Source organism: Rhinoraja longicauda, chromosome 14 (genome assembly GCF_053455715.1).
Source record: "Rhinoraja longicauda isolate Sanriku21f chromosome 14, sRhiLon1.1, whole genome shotgun sequence".
Classification (NCBI taxonomy): Eukaryota; Metazoa; Chordata; class Chondrichthyes; order Rajiformes; family Arhynchobatidae; genus Rhinoraja; species Rhinoraja longicauda.
The window spans coordinates 26,462,750-26,477,028 of record NC_135966.1 but is presented as its reverse complement, the minus strand read 5'-3'; the positions used below and the strand labels follow the sequence as shown (position 1 = coordinate 26,477,028).

The following is a 14,279-nucleotide window of genomic DNA, read 5'->3' as shown; positions in this document are numbered from 1 at the left end:
TCATCCCAGTCACATGGCTAGCTATGCAGATCTCTGAAGAATCCTTTCTGTCTGTTCTCTGAATGAAGCAGCTGTTGATGGATGAATGATGTAACCCTTGCCAGGAATTGCTCGTGTCTCTCGCGTCTCTATGGTTTCAGCCTGGCGGCATTTACTACAAAGTCCAGAACAAATGGGCTGGGACAGGATGTTGCCTTTTAGCACAGGCTTCATTGCATAAAAGCCTGTCGTATTTTTCGCTACGTTGGGGTTTTTTTTCATCCGGACTAGCCCTGAGCTTATTGCAATAATGCTGAAATAGCTATATGTATGGCTTTGGGGGAATGCGGATGAACTATATGCATGCCCAGGAGAATGAGATATAATACAATATGTATCAATAAAGGACCGAGCTCGCCATAAATTCAATCCCACTCGATAGAAAATCGTCTCGTTTTTCGCAGCATGGCACCTGCAAGTGATTATTTACATGACTTGGTGAAGTGAGGGAGAACAATTGCCCGCGACGTGTATTTGGGGGAATGCGGATGAACTTGGCTGCCTACTCGAGCTCCGTCACTCTGCCGGCATGGGCGCTGCTTCCAATTCCACACTAATTTCATCATCTGGCGCTGTCGAACCCTGGGTTGAATCCCCGGGCAAATTTGCCCGCCCTACGGTTGGATAGAATATGCACTAAACGAGATACGGGGAGGATTTACTGCCGGTGACAATAAATAAAAATACATTGTCGGAACGATGGGCAACTTTCGAAAAAAGTTTAATAAAAATTCCTGGATTCTATTCTTCGGACTCTAGAGAAACAATAAGAGAACGGGACTGACTGGATAATCTTTAGCACGAGCACAATGGGCCGAGAGGTCTGCTTTGCACTTCTGTGATTCCATCATTAAACTGGGGCCGGGAAGCCATCGGAGCCGCTTTAGTTGGCACAGTTTCCCGACGAACCGTCAAACTCACATCGGGTTTATAATGCCCGTGGGTTTCGAGCAGATGTGATTCTTCCTGTGGCTGGAAGCGGATTAGAATGACGCTTCGCTATCCTAGCACGTCCCCCTGCTGTACGGAGTGCGGAAAGTTGACACGATCTCCTTTCGGTTCCGGCCAGAGGTCCCAGCGTGGAATAGCGTGGGCTCTCGCCTCACGCCTCCCATCCTGATTTGTCAAAGTTGGCCATGCTTTCTGGCCGTCTGATTGGTTCGAACCAATGACAACACCTGCTTCTTGCCTTCATTCAAGTGACAGAAACGCCAGGGGCTAGGGTTCTGGTATATTTAATCACCCTCCTCTCTCCTTCTCTCTCGATTTCTATTCAGATACCGTCCGTAGCTCAGGCGACGAGCCGCTCTTGCGATCAGTCTGAAGCGCCTCTCTGCGCTCTGGCCCCAGATAGCGCAGCTATGTACAGGGTCATTCTAGAGAGTGTTCTGACAATCCTGCTGGTGTTCACACGGCCCGAGCTCGTTCTTGGAACGGACGAGGCCGATTTACCGGAAAACCACCACGAACGGGATAAGCTAACCAACCAGCAAAAAGCACGTCTCTCGTTACAGAATACAGGTATGTGGTACGGGGCAGCTCCTGCTATTAGTGTGCGCTTTTCATGCACTCGTGCTTGGGATCATGAATCCATTTAATGAGGATTAAGTTATCCACCTTCACTAATGGAAGTCAATCGCGAGATTCTTGAATTTGGTCCGCAATAATGTGGTTAAATCTGGAGCCGATCCGGAATATTGTTGTTAAACCCGGAGCCTTCGCTCTCTATGTTCTCCTTGTAACAGTATATGAAGCAAATTGTAAACGGGTCACATTCGACTGCATGCAGCGTGTAAATGGCAAAAGATCAAGAAAACGCCGTGCGGACGAGTACTTTCCGGATTTCGGTGACCGAAATGAAGCAGTTAACCCAACAGTTTGAGAACCCGGGGATAAATTATCTATACCCTCACCCATTGGAAGGTAGTGAAACACGGCCGCGGAGCGCAGCGTGTTGCAAATGCAAAGGACCATTGTCCCATGGTCGGATTGCATTATTTCACACTGGGAGGCTCCGTGTCGCCAACCACGCACACATCGTTAGCATATTAACCACTTAAGTCCCGAGGAGAGAAAGGTTGGGTGGTTGGTTGGTCGCACATTTACATGTGGGGGACGGAGGGAAATGCAGAATCCCAGAAATTATATATTTTTTAAATACTTTGCCTGAAATTGGGTGTGCAGATATTTGCAGGAAACTCAAGCGCCCCCCAAACCCGAGGCTTCAAAGGATTTAACTGGCGGTCGCTTTGTGTGAGTAACAATGAGAGCCAGCAGAGAGCAGGGCAGTACAGGTGCGCGTAGCCGGCCAGCCGTGACTCCGGGGCTCGCAACACGTGGAGCAAGCGGCGGCGCAGTTGAATTGTTTCGATGGGATGTTGCTGAGATAGATCCCAGGGTGTAGCCTTTGATCAGTCAAATTCAGTGACTCGGTAAACTTTACGCTCGCTGCAAGGCGCACGTGACATTCAGAAGCCTCATGGAACAAATTGTTTGTCAGGGAAACAAAAGTCACCCCTGGCGTTTTGTAATGCCACGATCCACGTTCTTTACTTGACACAGACGGGATTAAAACGGGGTTGAACTTGTATTTATATAGCGCCTGTCACGGATACCGTCCGATATTCCAAAGCTCCTGACACCAATAAAATAACTTTGAAGTGTTCCGAAATGGGCTGAAATGCTGGCCTACCGGCTTTTTAATCGGTGACCCTTTTCGCGTCTATTTCCAGCTGAAATCCAGCACTGTCTGGTGAATACTGGCGACGTTGGCTGTGGAGTTTTTGAATGTTTTGAAAACAACTCCTGCGAAATCCATGGACCACATGACATATGTTTGGCATTCCTGCACAACGCTGGGAAATTTGATGCGCAGGTAATAATTCCGGAGAAAGAGGAATCATTGAAGGATAACGTGTAATTTAATTGGCACCGTTTACTAATGAACATTGAAACAAGTAATCTTCCTATAATCAAAGTTATCCTTCAAGGGCCTTCAAAAATAAAAACTAACGTGCTATTTTATTTGTGTACATTAAAGGGTCAGGAATTTACTTTGCAAAAACTATTACATGTTATTCTCTAAATCTGTGCAGGGCAAATCTTTCATTAAAGATACTCTGAAATGCATGGCTCATGGACTAAGAGTAAAATTTAGCTGCATCAGCCGCAAGTGCTCCACTATCCAGGAGATGGTGTCTCAGCTGCAGCAAGAATGCTACCTTAAGCATGACCTCTGTTCCACTGCCAAGGAGAACATTAATGTGGTCGTGGAAATGATTCACATTCGACATTTGCTTTCAAAAGGGTAAGCAGTAAACGAGATTGTTTATGATTTGCTACCCCTGCCACATGCAGGGTACGGAGCTTGGCTTGCATGACGTTATACAACATCGTGTAAATATTTCTGACAAAATGCTGTTCTATGTATTTCACTCAAGGCCTGCAAAGATAAAGTATAGGGTACTTAATGTGCTTCAAAAGGACATGGAAAACAGATTCAGCTGGGTCGCTCAGAGAAGCCATGTTATTTTCTTTTGTCCAACTGGATTCTTTTTTTTCACACATATTAAATAAAGGTAAAAGAAAAATGAGCTCGTTTGGCAGTTACATTTGCGACTGAAATAAAATCACCTACAGCAATCGGCTATGGTTAACACAAGACATTAACAATAAGAAAAGATATCGCTAGAATTGCTAGGTCTCATTAATAATACATATAAATTATCTTAATTTGTGCTGATCCTAAAAATCCATTGTTTCTGACTCTATTTTATTTAATTATATTCCACAATTGTGAACTACAAACTTCTGACACAATTGTTTGCAACAACAAATAAATAAATTAAATGTGATTATTTTACAATTGCTCTACGCAAGATCGTAAAAGGAAATCAAAATTTGAAACATTCAGTCATTCACTCCCATTTTACCAAGATCATGGTTGAGCTTTCACCTCAGTGCCACTTTCCTGCACTACTTATCCCGTGATAGTAAAATCTAAAATTGTATTGATCTCTGTTATGAATGTACTCAGTGACTGACCACTTTCAACCCTTTAAGATAGTGAATGCCAAGAGATCATCACCAACTGGGTAAGGAAATGCCTTCTCATTTCTGCTCTGAATGGCCAACCCTGTAACCTCTCATTCTTTATTTCACCTGACAAGATTTAATCAAGATTTTCAAAATTGAGTTCACAAGGCTATTGCTGTGTGCGAAACTCAAACTGACAAATTAGAAAGATACAGATATGATGCAAAGTCTGTGTTACACCAAGTAAGGTCCAGAAATGTTGTACTTGAGGATTCTGAAGGATACAATTCTCCATTTGTCGAGAGTTGGAAAATATACTGACATTTGTTAAGTATAGGATATAGATAAATACTTTTTTTTTAGCAAAAAGGATATAATAACCTTAGAAATATTTGGAAGATTAGACAAATTTCCTCCTGGCTGCTCCAGTAAAATCTTCTACCTCAGCACCATTTTACTGTGCTAATCCCCTTATTCCTTTGTTCCCTTAATAACTAAAATCCCCACAGTACTCTTGAGAATAGAATTCCAAAAATTCACTACCCACCCTAAGCAAAGGAATTTCTTATCTCTTTCATGAACAGCCAACTCCTTATTTTGAGACTGACCCTTGGTTCCAGACAGCCCGGCCAGTAGAAACATCAACTCCACATCTATATTATAAAGCCCTGTAATAATCCATAATCCAAAGTACAGGAAACTAGCAGTATTGAAGGGGGGTAAAAAAAGAGTTACATAAAACAAGAGGGTAGTAATTAGGTAATTGCTGGGTAGAGACATACAGGATAGACATAACATCTGGCACCATGTGACTTGCGTGTATTGGACATTTCATCAGAATAAGACTGGGGAGCTTTGTTTTGAAAATTCAGGAGTGCTTCTATCTTTTGGCAATAATATGAAATTGGCAATAACAATTTGGCTGCTTAATTTCCAGTACACCTAAATTCCATGTCTTTAAATTCAATGGTAAGCAAAAGATATTGTGATGGATGGTTGGTTTCAACTCTGCTGCTTGAAACCAATCATTTCATATCATTATCCACAATTGAAAATTGCCCCTCTTAAATTTTAATGGCCTAAAGATTATAGCTTGACAAATACGAGAAGAACCAAATATAGGACCTTGGAAAAGAATAAATTAGATTATGAAATTGTTCAATAAGGATGGATTTCAGACAATTTAGGATGAAAAAACAATTAGTAGAAGAAGCTCCAGCATTAGATATTCACGCGCTGCGTGTGTGTCTTTTGGAGACCTGCTGTTGAGAAAAGGAACGTAGCATCACTCACCATTCTTGGATGTTAGTTTGGAAACAAAATAATTGTAGAATTTCTAACTGGGGTTAGAGATAGTGAGATCAAAGAAGTTGGAATGAAAATAAATAATGATAGAATCAATAAAATTAAGTGTAATAACTTGGGGTTTAGATTTCTGGGAGCTAAATATGGATAACAATTGATTATGAATTGACAGAAAATAACTGGTCCAAGGAAATAAAAACAGACAATGTTGGAAATACTCAGCTGAGTTTTCAAGAGAACCTCTCTGATAAACAGTCATCAACCTGAAACATTAACTCTGCTTCTCTCTATACAAATACTGTCTGGTTTGCTGAGTATTTCCAGCATTTTATGTTTGTTGTTTTGATGTCTAGTGTCTGAGGAACAAGAATATTTTTTGAGAATATGATTCAGATTGTTTCATTGAAGACATTGAAAGGATGGAAATATTGTGGTGCATTCAACTTTTGTGTGTACTGAAGATGTGTAATCAAGTGGAGGCTATTTAAACTGGAGTGAAGTAATTGGTGAAAGAAAAAAAAAAATAGGCTGATCAGAGGAATGGTTTAGACAATAAATTAGAAGTATGGTTACCTATGCTTAACTAATCCAACAAAACTAATCAAGAATGCTAATTTATAAAGAATGTCCCTTGAGCAGGCTACAGGTATTGGATTATAATTACTGGAGTGATATTAATAAACATTTATTAATGGGTAGACTTCCATGAGCTCATTATTCAGCCAATTCATTCAAAAACATTGTAAACAGAATGACTTACCCACTCTTTGGATATTCTATTCATACAAAACTCCACTCTGAACTTTAAAAAAATAATATGCTACACAGTTATTTCTTGACCCAGATTACAAGGGGTGGAAAATGGAGGATTTACCAACTATAATGTAGTTTATAGAGGCTGGATCCTAAATGTTGTTCAATCTGTTTCATTTGCCATTGTTAAAAGTAAAAACTATAAATAATAAACAAATGCTGCCACCTTCTGTATTTCCCAAATATATATGTGTGTTTGTGTGTGTGTGTGTGTGTGTGTGTGTTTGAAAGTTAAGCATATAAAGTGCTCATATGTCATTATATATTTTTTAATGATAGGTCATACCTGGAGTTTATAAAAGCTCTGTTTCATTGTCATGAAGACATTATGGAAGCTGTCAAGAAAAGTGTGAGATCTCGATTTGGTCAAAGTCTTGCATTCCTAAGGCAAATTTTGCAAGAGGATTCCTGCTCTTCCATCAAACAGACTGATCAAGTCACTCCAACAACTGCAGTTCCGGACAAAAAAAAGGGAGAAAACCGCAAGGGCCACAAGGGTAGTGCAGATATAAACTATCTTGAGCATGACAGGGAGAATGCTAGGAGCCCAAAAGGAGAAAAAGAAAAAAGTGGAAAAATTCACCCGAATGCCCATTCACGTACCCGAGGTGCCGGCCAGACCTCACGGCGAATAACTGAGGAACATGCTCACGTTGGTGATTCCATTGAGTTATCAGACATCCAAAGGTGAACGCCCCTTAGTGATGAGGACTTTCCATGCACCCATTTCCTTATTACGGACATTCCAATGCACATATCCTAAAATGGTACATGTTATATACAAGATATTCTGGGAACTGTAGTTCAACTCGGCAATCAGTTTCTTTACTTACACTTACAATAAAAGAACATGACAATTCCTAGAATGCAGTGCAGCATATATCTCTGTACTTGAAACTAAACATTATATCAATTGTCTCACTCAACAAATCACCTCAGCATGCATGGGAGATTCCTTTATAAAACAAAATCAGAACACCTTACTTCAGGACAGAATCTTTATTATTAGATATTTCTTGGGTAATTTTGTAAAAGGTAAAGCTTTTACGAAGGTCTACATGTTCATCTACTGATCACATTTATTCTATTTTGTAAATATTTAACATTACTATTTATTATAGTTTCTGTATCAACTATGTATCTGTTGGATAAAGTAAATTAAACTATTTCCTGTGTTGTACATATTCATACCACTAGTAAGTTTTCCTATGCAACTTATTGTAATTTTATATCATTCTATAATTTTATTGGTAGTCATTAACTCATTATTTATTAAACACCTTATTCAAGCTTAACAAAAACCATTGATAGTTTTAACTAGAATATCATTAAATCCTGTTGTAATCTACTAATTATTTAGTGAAGTTATCTTTTCTGTCTTAGAAGTATGATTCTGGCAAATTCATAACAATTATTAGTAAATTAGGAAAAATAAAATATATATTCTGCAGCATTAAGTAAACTATTTCTTACTGTCACAAGAGTTTTATTGTATGCGTATTGAATGCACAGGTCAATTTATTTTAATGTGCATTGCAAAATCATTTTCTAAAAATATTCTTCCCCTGACCACAAATTTATAGAGTTTCGCTTTTTTCTGATTAATTGATATGGGCTAGTTAATATTATTCACCACAATTTATCAAGTTCTACCAAATGGCTTCTTTCTCTCCTACCATGAAAGAGTATAGAAAGATAACCAATTTTGAAGAATTAGATCACGTGAGTGATTGCAACCCGTAACTACCACATCTACATATTAATTTCATCTAAATGAACCACCCAATTGTGCCATTTTAGGATATTTTTGATAGTCGTTCCCATGGCAAAGACAGTGCAACAGATTGGCCCAACAATAAAATTGTGCCCTTGTTTGGCTATTTGTCCAATTTACTTGATGTGCTGTTCAAATTGTACATCATAATAGAATATTAATTGTAAAGCTCAACACCCAAATATGTTACTACTTTAAAGTCTGTTCCTATTGACTAATTTAAAACCGTAATAAACTTTTGTACTTTTCATACATAAAAATATGTAAACCCCAAAGTCGGCAAAACAGGAACAACTTTATCACTCTCATTTGATTAGAGTGTAGTCTGCTACCTCACAATATTGCTTCATTATTATATAAACACACCTGAACACCTAAATCATACCTTATAATCTCACTGTAAAATGAATAAGCTATTGTCCTCTATTACAGTATTAGCTCTTTCATTTGAAGATGTGAGAATTGCTTTATTAATTTTAGTCTTTGACAAATATTTTTGCTTAATTTGGAATGTTTCTTGCATGCCTCTTTACAATTTTCCTTTTAGTTTACTGCTGTTTAGTGAAAAATAGCTCTGTGAACAATACATTGTAAAGAGAAAACAATAAATGTAAAATTGCAATTGAAAGTACTTATGCACTCAGCAAGTAATAAATATACAAATCGCATATAATGAAAAAGATGACGATAATTATTTCTTCTGATTTGTAATATGGCTTACCATAAAATTACTTTCATAGAACAATACCATCAGATTCTAATAGAATGTTCTTAATCTAATGGAACAGAAGCTATAAACAAGCAAATATTAGATTTAAATATTAGATTTAGACATTACACCATTTTACATTTCTAGATTTTTCTGTACATTATTAAAGAAGTGGAATTCATTTTAATCGGCAATAATTCTATTGATATACTTTTATAAAATGCTAACTGTAGCATTTTGATCACTTTTAGGTACATGCGATTTCACTGAAATTTTAAGGTTGTATGGTCATTTTCTTCAATTTTTAATTTTCGTAGCAGAAAATATTAATATCACAATAAAACGATTCATCACATGTCTGGAGTAGATTTAAAAGTTTAACTCCAGGCTAACAAATAAACTCATATAGCCATAAGGATTACAATTTTGATACATTTGTAATACCAACTTGGAATAGGTAAAGCACATGATAAAATAGGCCGAAGTCAGCATGGTTTTGCTAAGGGAGATTTTAACAAATCTGTTGGAATATTTTGAGGAGTAATAGACAGTAATAGGAGTAAACGCAGGCTAGACAAAGGAGAGTCAGTGGATGGTGTTTACTTGGATTTTGAGAAGGCGTTTAATAAGGTGATACACTTGAGGCTATTAAACAAAATAGAAACCCGTGGTATTAGAGGCAAGCTACTAGCAAGGATAGAAGATTGGCTAACCGCAGAAGGCAAAGAGTGGGAATAAAAGGAGCCTTTTCTCGTTGACTGCCAGTGCCTTGGTGATCCATAAGGGTTGGCGTCCATTCTGCTACTTTTCAAGTTATATGTTAATGATCTGGATGAGGGGATTGATGGTTTTGTGACCAAGTTTGTGGATGATACATAAATAGGTGGAGGGGCAGGTCATGGTGAGGAAGCAGGGAGTCTGCAGAAGGACTTGGACAGTTTGTGAGAGTGGGCAAAGAAGTGGCAAATGGAATACAGCATAGCAAAGTGTACGCCCATGCACTTTGGTAGAAAGAATAAAAGTGCAGATTACTTTCTAAATGGGGAGAGGATTCAGAAATCAGAGGTGCAAAGGAACTTGGGAGTGCTGGTGTAGAATTCCAAAAGGTTAATTTGAAGGTTGAGTCGACGGTAAGGAAGGCCAATGCAATATTAGCATTCATTTCAAGGGGATTAAAATATAGAAACAAGGATATAATGTTGAAGCTTTGCCAGCCATTGGCTAGGCCACATTTGGAAAATTGTGAGCAATTTTGTGTCCCTTATCTGAGGAAAGATGTGCTGGCTTTGGAGAGGGTCCAGAGGAGGTTTATGAGAATGATCCCAGGGATGATTAGGTAAATGTATGTTTGAAGGCTCTGGGTCTGTACTCACTGGAGTTTAGAAGGATGAGGGGAGATCTCATTGAAACCTACTGAATAATGAAAGACCTAGATAGGGTAGATGTGGAAAGGATATTTCCAGTAATGGAAGAGTCTAGAACCAGAAGACACATCCTTCAGAATGGAGATGAGGAATTTCTTTAGCCAGAGGATGGTGCATCTGTGGAATTATTCGCCACAGAAGGCTGTAGAGGCTAAGTCATTGGGTACTTTTAAAGCAGAGATTGATAGATTTTTTATTAGTAAGGGTGTCCAAGGTTATGGGGAGAATGGAGGAGAATGGAGTTGAGAGGAAAAAATAGATCAGCCATGATTCAAGGGCCGAATAAACTTGATGAACTGAATGGCCCAATCCTACTCATGTGTCATGGAGTCTTATGGTCTTATGGTTACTGTCATATCTGCTCACTGGAAAGTAATTTGATCTGCTGCTGGATAAACTTCACGGGGTTATTAAATTACATTAAATTAACCTCAACCTAGTTCATTGCAAGTGTGTGCAAGTAATTGTCAAAAAAGAACATTCTCCATCTCAATAATAAACAGGGGAACTGCTTGTTAAATAATGAGCACACAGAAATGTATCATTTGGCTGTTTACCTGTCATGACGAAATGGTTGCCAAATAAAAATGGGATTGGAACATAATGATGCAAGAAAATACAGGAGATGAAAACATTGTGTTAGTATCGTTATCCACAGAAAGAATGGTAGGGAAGTCTATTGGAATATAATTAGACAAAAAACAGAAACAGGATCCGTCATTCAACTGTTTGAGCCTGTTTTGCCATTCAATAAGATCATGGCTGACCCTGTCTTGGCCGAAACACAGCAGGTCAAGTTAAAGGCAGGACAGCTACTATGGCAAAAAAAACCTAAGCTGACTCCTACAAGAAACTTGCAAAAACTTCAATAGTTTGTGCATCAAAGGAAACTCGTGAATTGATTGGGAATGTGATGCCTATGGCAGATGTCACAGATGAATTTTAATTTTCTTTTCTCAGAATCGGTAAGCATCAGAGTCCTGCTTTTACAATAATATGGTTTTTTTACAGGAAGAGCAGGGAACACAATATCCTCTATGAATGAATCATTATTTATTTAGTAGAAAAACACTGCAGCAATGAAAATCTTCTCCATCTGCATCATAACTGTTTGAAAAATGTCCTCCTTAGCAAATCAATTTGTTAATCCTCAGCTGTTAATGCATAAAATGTCACATTAACAATCTTATTTCAATTAACTTTGGACATTCATGCAAGTTTTGTGAACAGAGAATTCTGTTGACTTTCTACTCTGGTAATCGTGATCTCTTCACCAAAAAATGTGAATAGACAAAGAGAATAAAGAATTAAAATGTTGGAAATACTCAGAAGGATGAGAAACATCCATAAAGATTTAAATCTGTAGTTTACTAAGTCAGAAAGTAATAGAATATCGCAACACCAACCCAGATTCAATCCTGATTTCCAGTGCTGTCTGTGTGGAGTTTAAACATTGTTCTTATGACTATGTAGGTGTCCTTTGGGTGCGAAGATAGACACAAAACGTTGGTATAGCTCAGCGGGACAGGCACCATCTCTGGAGAAAAGGAATGGGTGATGTTTTGGGTCGAAACCCTGCTCCAGTTTCCACCCACATCCAAAGACTTGCCAGATTGTAGGTTAATCACCCACTGTAAATTGCTCCTAAGGTGAGGAGAGTGGCAGAATCTGCAGCTAATTAATGCAAAAACATGGAGAATAAAATGATATTAGTGTAATTGGGTGTTTGATGATGGTAACAGATTCGATGGGCCATGGAACCTGTTTTCATGCTGAATAACTTTATGATTCCATGTGGTGGAGGCTGCAAAGAAGGGAGAATAGAATGGTCTGCACAAGAAGAGTGTGGGGAGGTGTTAAATAAATAGACAGAAGAGTCAGTCTATTTATGATAAATGTAATATTAGCCCATCTTCTGAAACACAGAAATAAAAGCAGAGCAAAGGAAGAGATTCAGAGGTGTCAAGTTGAGAAATAGCAGAGTAAAGTATGCTCCACCCATTCCCATAAAGAGGCAAACATGATGTGAACAACAGCTAAATAAATAGAGCGAAGGTAGCATTCATATAAATCAGAAGTTTCAATCACAATCCATATTTAAGTCTTTTTTTGGCACATAATTTTTGGTTACTACTGCATTTACCATTCCGTGAGCTATCTTTGAGAAAAATATGGAGTAGTGAACGCTAACGTGCCAGAAAGGAGACCCTGAGAGCAAAAATTGACTACTCATTAATATTCTCCAAGAAAGAGAATTTACTACCTCTATGCCTGTTTGTGACTTGGTTGAGTCCATGTTGCATGGTCAACTCTTAGTGTATTCTGATATATCATAATGCCCCTCATTTGTATAGTGATTAGTATCCACGCCTGTCACGTGGGTGACCAGGGTTCAATGGTGGTGATGGTGAGATGGTTCCCAGGGTGAAAATGTCAAAGACTAGAGGGCATTAAGGTGAGATTTAATTTAAGGCAAAATTACTGCTACTGGCAATCAGGTGTGTGAGGCAAATGTTTTGCACAAAGACTAGTGGATGCCTGGAATACGCTGTCAGAGGTGATGTTGGAGGCAGATATGATGGTGGCGTTTAGGAGGCCTTTAGACAGGCACATGGATATGCAGGGAATGGAGGGATATAGAACATACTAGACCAAGTGGACCCGTTGGGCCCAAACCTTTCCTGCATTGGTGCAGCACCTCCCCCCTCCCTTCCCCATCCCCTCCCCCCTCCCCTTCCCTCCCTCCTCCCTCTCCACTCCCTCCTTCCTCCCCCTCCCTCCCTCCACCCACCCTCCCCCTCACCCCCCATTTCATCCCCCTCAACCCCCCCTTATCCTCCTCCCTCCCCCGGAGATAGATTTAAACTTTAAAATGTGAATAACTTTAAAAATATAACACTGATTTCAATGAAACTTCTTCCATTAGCACCAAAGGGACGATAGTGAGTAGGGTGGGCCTAAAATTGTCACATTATCATGTACTGTTTTGGCTGTAGTTCAGGAACAAACAAACAAACAAACAAACAAACAAACAAACGAGAGTTTTAGTATATAGATGCAGGCAGATTACATGAATTTATCTTGGCATCATATTCGGTACAGAAAGTGTGGGCCAAGAGGCTTGTTACTGTGCTGTACTATTCTATGTAATAGATAATTTAGTTTTACAAGCAATTGTTACCACTGAAGACTGACAATCAAGGTTTTTAGGCAACCTGGATTAAGCAGTACATACAACACTGCAAAACCCCCCACATCCCATAAAAGATGGGATGAGGAATTAAAAGTAAGTAAAATGTCAATCTGCAGGTGGGACATAAATTGCTGCAGTAAGTCAGTGGGTCAGGAAGCATCTCTGAAGAAGGATAAGTGATATTTTAGGTCGGGACCCCTCTTCAGACCCGAGCATCACCTATCCATGTTCTCCAGAGATGTTGCCTGACCCATTGAGTTACTCCATCACTTTGTGTCCTTTTGTGTAAAGCAGCATCTGCAGTTCCTTGTTTCTTCAATATATGGATCTTACAGGTTTAGAGGGACATGGGCCAAACGTAGGTAGGCGGGACTAGTGTAGATGGGACATGTTGGCCAGTGTGGGCACGTTAGGCCAAAGAGCCTGTTTCCACGCTGTAAGACTCTATGACTGTATGATTCTACACCTGATTGGCTTCCCCAAATAGTGCATGACTCTTTGTGATTCTCACAAATAAATAACACCAAAAATCCATTCACACAGTTACTCAGAAAATCTTCCAATATCTGAAGAAGGATCTCAACCTAAAATGACACCCATTCCTTCTCTCCAGAGATGCTGTCTGTCCTGCTGAGTTACTCCAGCATTTTATGTCTATTTCCAATACAGTATCTTATGTGGCCAGTTTGCCTCAAAGCAAATTCTCACAAGGAAATAAAACAAAAATGTGTATGAGGAACTACGTTTTTCAAAAGGGAATCCTGCAAGATTGAACTAAAAGTACTTCAAACAGGAATTGTAATAGAAAACAAAAGAGTTCAAGTGGCTATGTTCTAGATTTGAATAGAAACTAATTTACTTGTCATGCATGGCGTTATGCCAAGGTTGGATAATGGCATCTCATCAGGGTGAATCTTTTCACCTTGTGACAGCACAACAATATGTAATAAAGTAACACCTTTAAGTTAACAAAACATCTCACTTTGC

General features: G+C 39.0%; 1 protein-coding gene across 1 annotated transcript; it reads left to right on the top strand.

The window, feature by feature from the left end:
* Positions 1-887: 887 nt before the first annotated feature.
* Positions 888-8,624, top strand: stc2a (stanniocalcin 2a). The gene is made up of 4 exons (XM_078411605.1): positions 888-1,560; positions 2,772-2,914; positions 3,135-3,346; positions 6,472-8,624. Exons 1-4 carry the CDS (start codon positions 1,401-1,403, stop codon positions 6,881-6,883), a joined length of 927 nt encoding a protein of 308 aa, XP_078267731.1. The 5' UTR covers positions 888-1,400; the 3' UTR covers positions 6,884-8,624.
* Positions 8,625-14,279: the final 5,655 nt, after the last annotated feature.

Bases quoted from the DNA above. Each gene is read 5' to 3' on its own strand.
- stc2a (XM_078411605.1), top strand. From the start codon at position 1,401: ATGTACAGGGTCATTCTAGAGAGTGTTCTGACAATCCTGCTGGTGTTC. The intron at 1,561-2,771 runs GTATGTGGTACG...GTCTATTTCCAG, and splicing joins TCTCTCGTTACAGAATACAG to CTGAAATCCAGCACTGTCTG. The intron at 2,915-3,134 runs GTAATAATTCCG...AAATCTGTGCAG, and splicing joins CTGGGAAATTTGATGCGCAG to GGCAAATCTTTCATTAAAGA.